This window comes from Urocitellus parryii, chromosome 13 (assembly GCF_045843805.1).
Source record: "Urocitellus parryii isolate mUroPar1 chromosome 13, mUroPar1.hap1, whole genome shotgun sequence".
In the NCBI taxonomy this organism is placed as follows: domain Eukaryota; kingdom Metazoa; phylum Chordata; class Mammalia; order Rodentia; family Sciuridae; genus Urocitellus; species Urocitellus parryii.
In genome coordinates this window covers 16,912,397-16,927,640 of record NC_135543.1, presented here as the reverse complement: position 1 = coordinate 16,927,640, position 15,244 = coordinate 16,912,397, and the positions used below count along the sequence as shown (strand labels likewise).

Below are 15,244 nucleotides of genomic sequence, written 5' to 3'. Positions count from 1 at the left end.
ATAAAATCACACTACAGCGTTGTTTGCTAATGTAGCCAAGTGTCATTTTTCATAATTCCGTTTTCATGCTTTCAGAAGTTTATTAATATACTTTTACATACTTTGACTTTAATAATTCCCTCTATGATCATAATGTTTTCTGAATATCTCTATGAAGTGTACTGTTTTACTCTAGTTATATGTAATATAACTGTACAATGGACAAAGAAGGTATTTAGTTAAGAGTACCAAACATTTGTGTATTGGGCATACAAATACAATAAAATATTAATCCAGACACTAATGATAAGGAATTATGATTTAAATGTAGATTAAATAGAAGCACACTAACCTGCACACTTGCCCCTTGACCAGGAAAACTAATAGTGTAAAGATGTCTGTTGGAAATGCTCAGCTGTTGAGGAAGTCCGTGTTGAAAAGTCATCCACTTACTTGCCAACAGCTGCTAATTGCAGACTAGTCACTATCTCGGGGGCTCAGCAGGCACCTTTTGGGATATAGTATAAATTAGTTTGAGACTGTACTAGAAACTTTAAAACCTTTGTTTTAGAAAGAATCTATAATTGGGCTCTTAATATTATATTTCATTTAATCTGTAATATCAACTTGCAACATAATTTTTGTTAATGTAATATCAAATCTTATTGAAAGTGTGCCAAGAGTTTCCTCTGAAAAGCATTTTAGAATTTAAATTTCTACCCTGAAAGCCTCTGAGGAGTTTTTCTCCCCAAAGGACCGATACCTGTAATATGCGGCAAAAATGTTTTCAAGATTACATCAGTGTATTCAAATCTTGAACTGGGAACCTTATGTGACCCCTCCCACTATCCCCAAAAAAGATGTTTTAGTATTCTTTAAATCCCAGTGGACTTGGGAAGTTGGTTCCTGGTGTTTATTCAGATTTTTGAAGTAGGTTGGAAGGATGCAAGATGTGGTGTTAGGACTCTTGAGATTTTGTCAGAATAAGATAGAAAGCAGCTGCTGGGTCAGCAGTTCTTTTGTCCAGTTGCAGCCATGAGTTTATGCTGTCAGTTATCTTGGGTCAATTGCTGATGACCGAAGTAGCTGCTTTGTCATTGCTAGACTCCTTGAAGATTTTATTCCGACGAGCTGCATGTGTGAGCTTGCCTCTCACCTCCTTGCAGATGCCTCGTGTGCCTCATGGGTTGGGGGACTTTGATTCCTGTTCTTAAATACTAAAGTACATTTTGAGGTATCATCAGTGCTGTCTTGATGGTTTCCCCAGATGAAAATTACGTGGAAAAAAACACCATGCCTGTACTTTTTTTTCTTATTGTCATTCCTTAAACAAGGAGGATAACCTCTATTCTCATGGCATTTACATTGTATTAGGTATTATAAATAATCTAGCAATATAACAATGTGTGGGAGCCCATGGTGGGTTTTAAGCAAGTACTGTGCCATTTTCTATGAGAGGCTTGAGCATTTGTGACTTTGGTTTCCTTGGGAAGGGGAGGGGATCCTGGAACCAGTCCCTCATGGATACCAAGGGATGACTGTATGTATCTGAAAGATGCCCTAAAAATTGTGACCGCTACACTACAGACAGCATGCACTTGATTGGAAGGGATCTTGCCCTGCTTTCTCCCCAAGATAAGATGGAAGAGTTCTCTGGCGAGCAGCCGTGGTCAGTGGGTGTCACTGGTGTCCTGGCGTGCTGCCCTTAAGTTAGACTGTCGGAGGGCTGTTCTAAATACCACTCCCCTTCTTGCACCCCCACCCCACTCTTAGGGACGTGTCCTCGGAGTCGGACAATAACATCAGGCAGATCAACCAGGAGGCTGCACACCGACGCTTCCGCTCTCGGAGGCACATCAGCGAGGATTTGGAGCCCGAGGCCTCGGAAGGCGGAGAGACCCCTGAGGTAGGAGGACCTGTCGTGATGCCTCCTCAGTGACTCTTGTCTGGGATGTAAAGATGATTCGCACCGCGAATGGGTTGCCATCTGGTGTTGATTAATTTAGCAAAGTGCTTGTAAAAGCCGTGTTTGACAAGCACATGTGACTCTGTATCATCACAAAAGGGAATAACATTTCTAGTATGAAAATCTGAAGATATTTTCACTTGGTAATTTGTTTTTCCCCCAGAGTCTAACCATATCTTATTAAATGACATCAGGTAATCATGTTTGAACCGTTGAACAAGCCCTATTACTTGTTCACGACTCACAAGTTTTTACTGAGTTGTTTTGACATCTTGAAAGAGATTTATGACCAAAAAAAAAAATACAAATTTGGGTCAATAGAAATGTTTATAATCTTCTCTTTTAATGGTTGTAGTGCGTCAAACAATAATCTTGACTTCCATGCTGTCTTAACAGCTCTGTTCCCTTGCTAGAAATGTATTCCTTTTAGACATTGAATTGGAAAGAAGACCATTCACAAACTGTTGCAGTGATCACAATTAGAAAAGCAAATTAATGATTTTAAAATAAATCCACTAGAAGTTGCTTTATTCCAGTGTTTAATTACAGCTTGTCGGATCTGTGCTGTTTTCATTATGAATCCTCGGCAGTTAGAGTAAAAGAAACCCATGGAAATCATTGGTGCACTCCTGAGAAGATTGTTATAGCCCAAGTACATTTAACAAAGGCTGTCAAGAAGCTGCAGCTCAGAGTGCTGGCTGGTGCCCTAGAGGTGTGCAAGCACTGCCCCTGCACCAGGCATCCTGGTCACATCTTGGTGGCCATGCCACTCACTAGCTCTTATACCTCAAGAGAGTTACTGTCCATGCCTCAATTTGCTCATCTGTTAATTGGGACAGGAGTCATTTCTTCCTCATAATGTTCATGAAGTTTATGTGCCTCGTGTTAAATGTTGACCACATGTTAATTATAGCTATCCCCCTGGTTAGTGTGTATTTTCATTGAGGACAGGACAATCCCCAGTTCTTAGCATTTACCCCAGTGTCTCATTCCTTGAAAGCCTTGGGAGACCATTTCAGAAGAAGTGAACATGGCTGGAGACTCACTTGGCCTGGCTCTGCCCCCACCGCCCTCCTCCCCAGTGTCTCGAACCAGCCCTCAGGAGCTGTCAGAGGAACTGAGCAGAAGGCTTCAGATCACTCCAGACTCCAATGGGGAACAGTTCAGTTCTCTGATTGTAAGTAGAGGTCTTGAGCAATATTCTTCATTGTTGCTTCAGGAGAATCTTGTATGTAAATGACACCAAGGGTCTTCCAACTTCCAGTTATCTCTGACATTTCCCAAAGTTTCTTCTTCCCCAGAAGCAAGATTATATTAAAATTAGCCCAGGCAGGTGAGAATCTTTTTGGATTTGGAGAACAGCTATGCATCACCAGCTCTTTTTCTTGATTTGTTTAAAAAAAAAAAAAAAAAAAAAAGGTTAAGGTTCCATGAATTCTGTAATTACCAGCTGAAACTGTTAGGGTCTGTAAACAAGTCAAGATGGCGCCTGGCATTTTGCCAGAGGGAGTGGTTTGTGAAGTAACGCCAGCGAGCCATTGAGTGTGGAGATTCCTTATTGGTTGACTGCTGTATCTAGTTTATGTTAATTAAGATAAGCTGTGTGGAAAGTATATATACCCCTCCTGTCCTACAATAAACGGCTCCCACTCCTGCTGTATCAATCTACACAAGTTGTTTGCCACCCACCCCCAGGTTATTTTCCTGCAGCGTGAGTCCTTAAGAAAGGGTGTGTAAGGTGACACTGGCATCAAGGTAGCCTTTGAGCGGAGGTTCTCAACCATCAGAGAAATGCTTTCTAGAAGCTTCAGATAGGGCTGATCCCAAGGGAAAAGCAAAGGAGACCATTTCAGAAGAAGTGAATATGGCTGGAGAGCTTTGCATTTGACAAGACAAAACTGCAGAGCAAGCCTGTAGATAATCCTAGCATGTGTGTCGAATTAAGATCAAACGCAAACCCAGTGGTTCTCAAGAAACAACTGGAAGATGCGCTACAGGAATATGGCAGTCTCTCCACTGAAAATGACATCCTAGGAACAGTCACTATCATGAGCATACTGAATATAAAGAGAGGACTCCATAAATACAAAAGCCTAGCAAGCATTCATAAGATTTTTCACTCCTTTGGCAGGGTGTTTTCATTTCAAAAGACATAGTGGGTCACTGTTAACATGAGTTGCGGGGATTACTTGTTAATATGGTTTCACATTAAAATTCTATGAGTGTTTTTCAGAAAGAGGAATACCACTGAGATGAAAATTTAGTACTAAGTGAACAGGAAAAGAGGTTGTATATGTGGGATATTTGAATTGGTAAAGCTGTTGCTATGGAAACAAGCCATGAAGTCATGTACTTAATACCTATGAAAAAAGGAATTGCTGAAACCACAGCAATTGTATACCTTTAGTGAAACAAGTGAAAAAGTCAGTTTTACTCAACATTAATAATAAATTGGCATTTCTAGTTATTTGCATAGCGAGCTCTTGCATATAATTGTTCTATAAGCAAAAATAAGCATGCACACATATCTTTCTGATCCAAGTGCTGTATTTTTGTGTTTTCAGAATTTTGGTAAGTGTTAGAATGTCTAGGGAACACTTCTCTGGTTTTGCCTCTCAGGGTCACTCTGTAGTCAAGGACAGTAGCATGAACATTTATTCAAGAGTGACTCCTTTATGGAATCAACCTAGATATGTCAACAGATGAATGGATTAAGAAATTGCAGTATGTATACACAATGGCATTTTACTCAGCTATAAATGAAATCATGGCATGTGCTGGTGAATGGATGGAAATGGAGAACATGCTAAGTAAGCCAGACTTAAAAATTCACAGATCATATGTTTTCTCTCATATGTGGAAGTTAAAGTAAGATAAAGGAAAGAAAAGAGGGAGGATCGGATATCGTAAAGCTGTAGGGAAGATGAGTAGTGTAGAAGAAGGAAATTGAGAGGGCGAGAGGAGGATCAGGGAAGGGGAGAAAATGCTGAGTGAATTTTTTTAAAATAATGTTCACATATAAATACATCAGAGGGAATTCCACTTTTATAAGTAGAAAGAACTAAACAAAAATAAATAGATGAGCAAAAATAAGACCAGCAGAGGAAGGAGACATGGAGAATGGGGGGAACATGAACTAAAATTGAATTGCATGCATGTGTGATTTTTTTTTTGTCAGGATGAACTCAACTACTTTCTATAACTATCATGCTCTAATAATAAATATTTTTTAAAAAGCAACTTCTCCACACGAGTCAGTGTGGGAAAGCTACAAAATTTTTCTTAGACATTATCTTATTTTACTTGTCATTGTAAAATGTTAAAAATAAGTGCATGTCACAGACTTGTATGGTGGCTAAATCTGCCCCAAGAGAGACCCTTGTTTTCCATCTGTGATCTGCTCCCATCTCCATTCAGATCTATCAGGCTTTGTTTAACCACATAGAATGAGAGGAACATTCTACATGGCACACCAGGTTGGTTTTAGACGAGCCCCACTGTTTTCCTTCCTTTCTGTCCTGTACGACTTGAACTCAGAAGCTAAAATGATAAGTACCTCATCCTTCAGGAGGAGGAGGACAAGATGAATTCTGAGTTCCTGGGGACATAGAGTCCAACCAATTCTTTGTCACCTGTGAGAGTCAGTAAATGTCCAATGGCCTTATATCTCCATTCCTTCGTCCTTTTTCCTCTAGGCCTGTGACATGAGAAGTCTCGTAGAGCTGGCTCCCAAGCTGACTTCTTACTGCTGGTTACAGATTGGGAGTGTGGCAGGGGTCAGTTGGGCTTCCTTAGTCTCCCTCTCTCGCTTTGGCTACTAATTCTAAGGACATTGAAAATCCCAGTCCACTGAAAACATGGAGATTTGAAACAGGCTGACTTCACTCCCTAAGGGATCACTCTGACTGCAAAGGGATGTTTCTTTTCATTCATGCATAGGGTTGAGTGATAGAAATTTTTTTTTTAACCAGTGAAGCGCCTTTCTAGGGAATGCCTTTTGACACTCCCTGTCTTTCTCTCCCCTCCAGCAGAGAGAGCCCTCCTCCAGGCTGCGGTCCTGCAGTGTCACCGACGCAGTTGCAGAGCAGGCCCACCTACCACCGGTAACCCATGCTTATTTCCAGTCACCAGCTGGCTTTGGGGCTTTGATTTGAAATCTTGGCTCCTAAGAAAGAGTTTTTCCTGTACAGATCCATTCACCATGTCACATGTGACACTTGAAACTTGCCTCAAAAATTGCCCAAGGAGAGGGTGGGTCTCCAACACACAGACTTGGTATTGCCACCCAGGTCAACAAAATGCTTAAAACTTTGCTGCTTTGGTTTTCACCCCAGTTTACACCAATTCTGATGTGCTTCCTTGATGGAAAGTTCTTGGGATGTTCATGATTCCCTCCACTTTGTGGAATGACTATCGCCGTCTCCAGCGAGCGGGACCCTGCCAACTCACCAACCCCTTAAAACAGGAAGAACTCTTCTGGGTAGTCACATGCTCCTTTGCATCCCTGTGGCCTCAACTCTAAACTCCACAAAGACACCTGCTCTCTCTTTAAAGGCAGAGAATTGGCAATAGTTTGTGCTCACTGCCCCACAGTTTAGTAACTATCAGCAAACAGAAGTGGCAGAGGGTTAGCAACATCCAGGGTATGTAACAATTAAATATTCCAATTGGAAGACGGGTCAGCACTGCCTTGGGAAGTGTAGGGCATACACATTACAAAGGAGAGATTTTATGCAAACTTCTTTCCTGTTTTGGAGGTGAAAATATTATGCAGTTTGACACTTTTGATTTGGCATTTTGACCTTGACTTTTTTTTTATTGCCCCACATCTGATTATTTTCTGACATACTTCATTATGTATGAATTTGAGGGTGGGAGGGAAGCACATTTAAAGTTTTTGAAATTGGTGTCTTCCCAATCGTGTCTATTTTTACTTGGCTTCAAAGGCTATTTTGGCCTAGGTTTTAGTTTTTATGTTTAAAAAATGAACTAATAAGTATATTAGTCAAGATAATTGATTCAGTTGTGAGTTACAGAGAGTTGACTGGTTTATAACAAGCTTGATGAGAGCATCTTTGCGGGAGGGGTTCGGTATGGGTCCCCAAAAGAGAACAATCAGCTGTGATGAACGGGGTTCTCCTCAGCCTGACGATCCTATGATTTTCCTTGATGAATTAATGGCTCTTTCTCTCCTTTTAAAAATCAATGTGACTTTAATTTGCCAAAGAGCTCACTTTCCTGGAGATTGGTGGTTCCTCCCGCTTGTGCTGTGAACTCACTGATCACCAGCGGCCTCCACCGGAGTGTTGAGGGCAGCAGATTTAGGAATCTGCTCAGTCCTGGACAGTGAGGGCGAAGCAGACTGGCTTCCATTTTTCCTTTCTTAGCCATCTCACTTTGTTGAGGTTGGCCTTGTTCACCAGACCAGGGCTCCAGCCTGAGCCTCCCTGGGCAGCAAGGGGTGGGGGGTGGGGGGGTTCCTCTGGCTGCTGGTGGTCAGCAACTGCTCAGCTTCATTTGGCCCAAGCTGGTGTCAGGGATTCTGCTCTCTTGTCACCTGCCTTCCAACGCTGTCGCAGCCATAATCCCCAGCTCACTCTGCAATGGGTCATCCCCTGAGTGCACTTCACTGATGTCAATTATCATTTAACAGCCCAATACCCCAACTAGGAGAGCACGGTCGTCCACAGTCTCGGGTGGTGAGGAGCCGACGGTAATGACACACTTTATCAGACATTAATTGCAGAGGTCTGACGGGGCGGTTTCATATTTTGATTAATGTTGAATATGCTGTCACTTTTTAACAAATAAGATCAGCTCCATTGTGCTACGGAGATGCACATGTTTTTTTTTTTTATTTTGAACTTTCCCTTTTGGGGGAAAGTGGAATGACTTTTGGTCCCATTAACTGTATTGGGAATACCATCAAGCTTTGGTTAAGTGTGTTTAATTTGACTATTTCGAGTATAGTTTTGCCTTCTAGTGTTTGTACTCCTGATGAGCTTTTGCTTGTTGGGATGCTGGGTTAAAGTAATTTCATTGGAAGATAATCAGAGAAGCCATAGGAAATGCATGAGTTTGTACATGTGTGTCCTGATTGTGCACTGGGCTACATTCTCTGCATTTCCCATATCACATTTTTGTTTGTTTTTAACAGGGGGCCAGACTTTCTGTGCTTCCATCATGAGCTAGTGTTTCTATGCCCCAGAGACTTGACTCACAGGAGAATGGACAGGTTCATACAATTCCCAGGGCAGGGAGCATTCCCGTTTTATCCCGCCTATAAAGACTTAACTTGAGCAACAGATATACTGTTTATGGTAACTTGGAAATAATTAATATGTTCACAGAATGAAAAACTTGGGACTTAATGAGTTAAGATGTTTAAACGATCTAGAAAATTTGGTGCTACTTGAAGCCAATTACCTACTATTCTTCTTATTCGTTATTTTGACTATCTTATGCTATTCATGTTTGGGGGTAACTTAACTTTGGGTATTCTCATTGTCTCTGCTCTACTTGATCCTTAAAGTCAGATTAGCATTGAGTTTGTGCTTTGAGATGCAGTAGCTCCTTGAAGAATTTGCCTTATTGTTTCACCTGTATTGTTTTTGCTGTAACTGCTCATTAGTGTTGAATAACTTTACGTATAAAATAGCTGATTTTCTGAAGGATGTTGATAATTTACAAAAGTGATTTAGGTGTATTGTTAGATTCAAGTGCTCAACGTTGTACAAGAGAAAATCAAATTGACATTCAGTAACAGTCAGCATGATTGACAATATTGAGCTGCATTGGCTTCGATGAAAGTCATGCATTGGGTGATCCAGGCTTAGGCTCTAGGAGGCTTCAAAGAATTCTATATGAACTTGCTTAGTTCCACTGTATGCTGGCAATGTCTGTGGGAGTAGTGGAGCTAGAGGTAAACAGATCATTCCATGAGATGATTTTAGTACCTCACTCTGCATGGTCAGTGTGTCATCCATTTTTGCATTTTATTGGCCTTGCAACCTGTTTTTGTCTTGGCATGTTGTGCCAGCTGATGATCATAAATGGCAGAATAAACTGGATTAGTGTAGTACCAGGCTCCGTGATCAGAGTCCCCTGGCAGGACAAGGTGATCCATCTGAATGAGATTCCATCTGACTCCAAAAACTTCCCTTTTCCTGACTTCTTGCCTGTGTTCTCCTTTTCCTCATCCATGAATTAAAATATGGGTTTGGGTTGGGTATTGATTTTTTTTTTTAGAAGACTTGAGCAAAATAATCCCTCCACATGTCATTCATGCTGTGCTTTCTCCATACCTCGAGAAACTTGGAAGGAACCTTCCCGATCCAACCCCACCACTTCCCTTCCCCACCATCCTTTGTTCTGTCTGCCCTGGATGTCCTGTTACCCAGTTGTCTCCTAACATGATTTCTGCCTCATGGACCCTCTTTCCTGCCCCTCTGCACATTGTTCTACATTGAAGTGTGTGCCCAGGCTGGAGCTCCCCGGGGTGGACTACCTTGCTCCTTCTGTGGGCTTTCCCATGTACACACACATGCTGTTTTCTTTTAGAAAAGTAAATTGTCATATACATAATGCTCAACAAATTGGTTCTTTTTTACTTATGGTCATCCTTCTGGATATGTTAACAATCACTTAATATTCAGTGATGTGAGTGTAGCTCACTTTGTATAAATTTTCCACACTGAAGGGTATTTAGGCTCATATACTGTGTGGAATAACCATCCTGGTATATCTGGCTTTCCTTAGAGTGCATTTATTCCTATAGTATAACAACAAGGCCCTGATTCTCACCTAAGCAACCATAGCCCTTTGATTTGTGGCGAGTAAATGCACACTGGTGTCACTTTCTGGCTGGCTAAGCCAGAGCCCTCCCTTTGAGATACCAGGAGAGGAATAACACAGTCCTTTGATCTTCGCTGTGCAGATTCTAAAATTACACTAACATACTGCTCTGGCAGGATTCGAGCCAGTCTTGGAGAATCTGTGGTGGTCAGTATCAAAGTGGTTATTTACAAAACCATATTGATACTTGTTCAGTTTAAAACATGATCGAGTTCATCATTTTCATGAAAGAAACAGAGCTGTTGTAAAGCAGGAGTTGGTGGATGTTTGGCATCATACAACACAGTGATAAATCCAGTCTACAAGTAAAAAGCTGTGAGATGGTAAATATCCTAAGCCACGGGTTGGGGTTGTTGTTTTTGTATTTTTGATCACCCACCTTGTTTCCCGAGGTGGTCTGGAGCATGCTGTATGCACACAGCAGTAGTAGAAGTCTGGATGGCCCCAAGGCTGGGCTGTTCCCAGGATGTACTAGCCATGTGCATCCAGGCAGTGTTTTGAGTCACAGATGGACTCCTCGGCACAGACTGTTCCACATGCTCATTTGGAGAGGACACAGTAAAGAAACATTTTAATAACACCCTCTCACATAAAAATGCCACTAAATTGCAGATCACCAGTTCAATTCTCAATAGAAGGTACAATGGACATTTTAATCAAATTCAGTGTTCTCTCGACGACTCTGCAGTTTTCCATAAACTGGTTAGTACTGTTAATTGCGCTATCGGTGAAAATGACCTAGTCCCTGGAAATTCGAACAGCTTGGACTTCAGTTCTGAGATTACCCACAGCACAGCCAAGTTTTTGCAATTTATCAGTCAACTCATAAATATGGTTTCCAGGGACACTCAATTGTTCTAGTAATCGGAAGATTTCTGGAACTGAGTTTTCTGAGAGCAGAATTGCCTCCCCACAAAAAGTAACACAGCAGGTAATCCCGGTGACTCAGGAGGCTGAGGGAGGGAGGATCCCAGTTTTGAGACCAGCCTCAGTTAGTGAGGCCCTAAGCAACTTAGTGAGATCCAGTCTCAAAAGTTTTAGAAAATGACTAGGGTGGAGCTCAGTGGTAAGCCCCCTGGGTTCAATCCCCAGTACTGAAAGAAAGTTAATACAGCAAGGAAGGACAAAAGAACAGACTCCACTTAGTATTTCATTTAGTCAGAGGCATTTTGAATATATAAATCACTGTAAATCAGAATAAGGTAGCATGCACTCTGTCAAAAATACTGATTGACTGCTAAGAGTAGGTTTTTATCATTGCCTCAAATAAAGGTAGCCTAGAACTAGTGCCTTGTGTTAGTGTCCAGCTGGAGAAGGAAGAACAGGCAGCTCTGCCCAGGCTGTGGGTTAATCTGTCTAGTCGTGAAAGGACTTAAGTCTGCAAGTTGAGGTTTCTACTACTCCTGTCGAATCTCCTCCCCACCTGGATCCAGGATGCTGTGGTCATCTTGGAACTATTTTATGACACCTTTAGGATTTACCTTAAAAAAAAAAAACAAAAAAAAAGGAAATGGTCTCTGTATTTTTAGCAGGATAATAATCTTGCCTTGCTGGGTCAGCAGTAACTACTGAGTCTGTTGCTTCCCAGTTAATTGTGCAGTTGCTTTTTCTCTGGAGTGTGCTGTTAAGCTTATGAAGTGGCCTCCAGAGCCCCTTCAGATGCAGCCCTGAGTACCTGCAGGGGACTTACTTGTATTTTTCTGGGGTCCACTGAGGGGCCCTGTGACTATGACCTCCTTTGGCTACTCAGGTTGTTAGTAGTGAACAGAAATGGTGGTATAAAGACAGGAAGGTGTAGGGTCAACAGATCTACATCCTCAACCTCATTAAAAAAGAGTAACACCTTGTGAGACACCTGGAAGCTCAGAGAAGCTACCCTAACTAGGAAAGGTAACACCCAGGGCAGCAGCAGCCTCGCAGAACAGGTCCCTCCTAGTTGTTGGACCTGGTTCCTTCTCCCAGGAGCCTGGGGGCCCTGGCTGCCCTCCTGTTTCTGAGCACTTGTCTGTCGGTGCTAGTCTAGGATGGGCCCTTCCCAGGACAGCTCTCGCCCCACATATCCAATGACCTCACGAGTCCCTGACCCATCCTTGCTCACCTGGTGTTCCTGCATCCAGACTGCCTTTCTTGGACTGCTTCTTAGAAACAAAAGTCTCTTTCTGCAGTCTAGTTTGTTCATTGGCCAGTTAAAGGGACACATTCCTTATCTGTGTACTGCGTAGGAGTGGCCTTGGTTTATGAGGCTCCTTGGGATTCTTCTGTCTGGTGACAGAGGACCTCCCCAGCTGAGTCATGCAGATGTACCTGTGTTCCTTAGCTGTCACCATGGGAATCTGAGCATCCATGAGGGTCTTTGTATTGGATTTTTATTCTGCCCCAGATGCTGTCATGTACAGGGCCTCAGTAGCTGGAAGAACCCAGGACTGCACTCGAGGAGCACCCCCGTGCCACTTGGGTGGAGCAGGAGTGTCCATAGTGTTGAGTAGCTTGAATGCCTTTCATCTCTACATGGTTTGACAGTGAAGTTTATTAACTAGAACAGATTATAGTGTCTTTCTCTTTCCTAATAGTCACCCTAGCAACAGGTAAGACCTCAGGGTCAGAAAGTTGAGCCTGTGAGAATGTGGAGCCCCTTCACCCAGCTGTGCAGGGTTCCTCTCACAGTGGATTTGAAGCTCTTAAAAAAGCTATCATTGTCTTTCAGACACTCTTTGGCATGTTTTCTGTGCAAATAAAATTAACTTACCTTGTCCCGAAAGTAGAACTATCTGGTTGTGTGTTACTTTATTAAAACTGATCAGAATACAAATGCTAGTTGTTAAATAATAACGATTTCTTGCACAAACAGCCATCAGTGGCCTATGTACATACCACGCCGGGCCTACCTTCAGGCTGGGAAGAAAGAAAAGATGCTAAGGGACGCACATACTATGTCAATCATAACAATCGAACCACAACTTGGACGCGACCAATCATGCAGGTATGAAGATCGCCATCCAACCTAAACGCAGGCCCAGGCCGTAACAGACAGGACACACATCGCCCACGTCCTCTCCCGATGTTTATGTGTTGCTCTGAAGACATTGTTTACAAAAAAAAAAAAAAAAAAATGGTCTCAGAAAAGACATGCATTACTTTAATTACTTTAGTATAGCATTTGCCTAAGGAAGACCTTGGTCCTCAAATCACTCTGCCCTTGGATATATTTTTTGAATGGAACATGAAAGGTGTTTTCAAAATCAGCCTGTTGCAGCCCTCCCCTGCGCCCCCTTCTTCTGAGGCTAGTTTTTTATGGGGGCCAGTGATTCATTTTTACTCCCCTTGAATGTGTTTCCCCCTCCTTTCCCCCATTATTATGTTTAATTATTTCCTCATGCTTGAACTAGGCCAACCCTCTTATTATTGCTGTGTGGTGTTGTTGGGGTTCATGCTTCTAGTCACACAAAAGGAGATCCTCATATGAAGCTAACTTGTTTTTGCCTCCAAAATAGCTTGCAGAAGATGGTGCCTCCGGATCAGCCACAAACAGTAACAACCACCTAATCGAGCCTCAGATCCGCCGGCCTCGTAGCCTCAGTTCGCCAACTGTAACTTTATCTGCCCCACTGGAGGTGAGAAGGCTCCCTCGTCTAACTGGGGTCACCTCTGTCCTGTGGCTTCTCCTCATCTCTCTTCTCTCTTAACACGGACTTCAGTTTTGCAGCCTCCTCCTGATGAGTCGTGTGTCCCGGGGGTGTCCTTGTGTAGCCTCCCCACATGCTTCTCCGTCTCACCCCGTTAACATCCAGGCCTGGCACGGTCCTCATCCTCATCTGGCTGACGCCGTGCGTGGTAACTTGTGCTGGATGTGGCCCCTCTTCTCAGAACTTCTTCCATTCTTGTGTTTTGCTCCTTATTGCCTGTTACCGCATTAGAACTGCATAATAACTCTCTCAAGTACCAGTGCTTATATTGAGTTTCGAAACATAGCTGTTGCTTTGATCATTTTTTCCTTTGACTGTAGGGGGTCTCATGGGATGGGCGTTCGAGTCTCTGATGCATATCTGCCCTCTGAGTCATTGCTGGACATCTGCTTTGCGCTCTCCTGTTTGTGTTGTTTAGTGCCATCCCTGGATGTCACAAATGTCAGAGTTAGAAAAGCCAGAGAGGAAACATTTGAGGTTCTAAACTTGACCGTGGGTTGGTTTCTTCTTTCTCTGGGTCGGGCTGCTGCTAGGTGGGAAAGGGTGACAGCTCTTCCAGGCTCTGACGCAAACATGGCTAACAACTAACTCTGTCATTCCAGGCGATTGTCTCCGTTGGTGGAGGTTTTTCTTCTGTGCTTTAAAATCTGCCAATCTGTTCTTTGGTTAGACTGTGAGCTCGTTGAGAGCAGGGGCATATTTTTCTCCATTCTCTGTAAATTCTCCATCCGTAAGGCTTAATAGAAAAGAGTATTTTTGATACTTACCAAGTGGTTCCTAAAGAATGATGGTTATGAGTATTTAATATTGTTGTGTGTTTAACCAACAATTTTTTAAAAAGTGTAAAGAAAAACAAAGTATAAAGTTAGGTGGATTTAAAAGTAAGTAAATGAAGAAACAGGGTTTCCAGGAGCTTCCCCCTTGTCCGTGTCCAAGGAGGAGCATTCTGCAAGCCCCGGGCGCATTTGACGCACTGACGCACTGGAATGGCGCACGGTCAAGAGTTCTAATGCTCATTATTATTCCTTAGGGTGCCAAGGATTCGCCCATACGCCGGGCTGTGAAAGATACCCTTTCCAATCCACAGTCCCCACAGCCATCACCTTACAACTCCCCCAAACCACAACACAAAGTCACACAGAGCTTCCTGCCACCGGGCTGGGAAATGAGGATAGCTCCCAACGGCCGGCCCTTCTTCATTGACCATAACACAAAGACTACGACATGGGTAAGGCTCTGCTTTTCTTGGGCTCCGTGTTCATCGTGAGGTCTGGCATTGATTCTCTGCTCGGCACTCTTGGGAGTTTCCCAGACTCCAAAGGATGTCTCCCGAGGCCAGGGTCTCCTGGCCCACATCTGTGCTGCAGGTCTGGGCTGGCGGGCAGAGAGGGTCTGGGCGCAGATGCCAGCTGCAGGGTATTGCTGTCTGGTTGGCCTGCCTGTCCTCACAGCACACTGGGGACATGGCCAGTATAGTTGGAGATGTGGCCACATTTGGAATAAATGTGTTCCATGTTGCTAGGGTGTGTTTTGTTTTTTGTTTTTTGTTTTGTACTTCATCACACCTCCTACAAATTATTTAAAAATACTTTTTCTTTGTCAGATTTCTTTTGAAACTTTATTGACATTACCCCACCTTTCCTGTCCTATCGCTTTAGTTTTTAGTGTTTATGCCACATCAGTATTTTGCATCTCATACATTGAATGACTTGGTTGTAAATCTGATCACTCTCTTCAGTAAACGTTTTGTCATAATCGATTT

The 15,244-nt window shown here is 42.9% G+C and overlaps 1 protein-coding gene across 9 annotated transcripts in view; it reads left to right on the top strand.

Annotated features, from left to right (window-relative positions):
- Nedd4l (NEDD4 like E3 ubiquitin protein ligase) overlaps window positions 1–15,244 on the top strand; it is a 304,029-nt gene that overhangs the window by 241,399 nt on the left and 47,386 nt on the right. For 5 of the 9 annotated variants that reach the window (XM_026393205.2, XM_077792371.1, XM_026393200.2 and 2 more), the window contains 6 exons: window positions 1,753–1,885; window positions 2,946–3,122; window positions 5,974–6,048; window positions 12,648–12,779; window positions 13,291–13,410; window positions 14,513–14,710. In XM_026393205.2, coding sequence (XP_026248990.1) covers window positions 1,753–1,885; window positions 2,946–3,122; window positions 5,974–6,048; window positions 12,648–12,779; window positions 13,291–13,410; window positions 14,513–14,710 — 835 coding nt within the window. Of the gene's footprint in view, window positions 1–1,752; window positions 1,886–2,945; window positions 3,123–5,973; window positions 6,049–7,598; window positions 7,659–12,647; window positions 12,780–13,290; window positions 13,411–14,512; window positions 14,711–15,244 lie in introns of all 9 variants that reach the window. The other 4 variants (XM_026393204.2, XM_026393203.2, XM_077792372.1 and 1 more) reach the window with 3 other exon arrangements.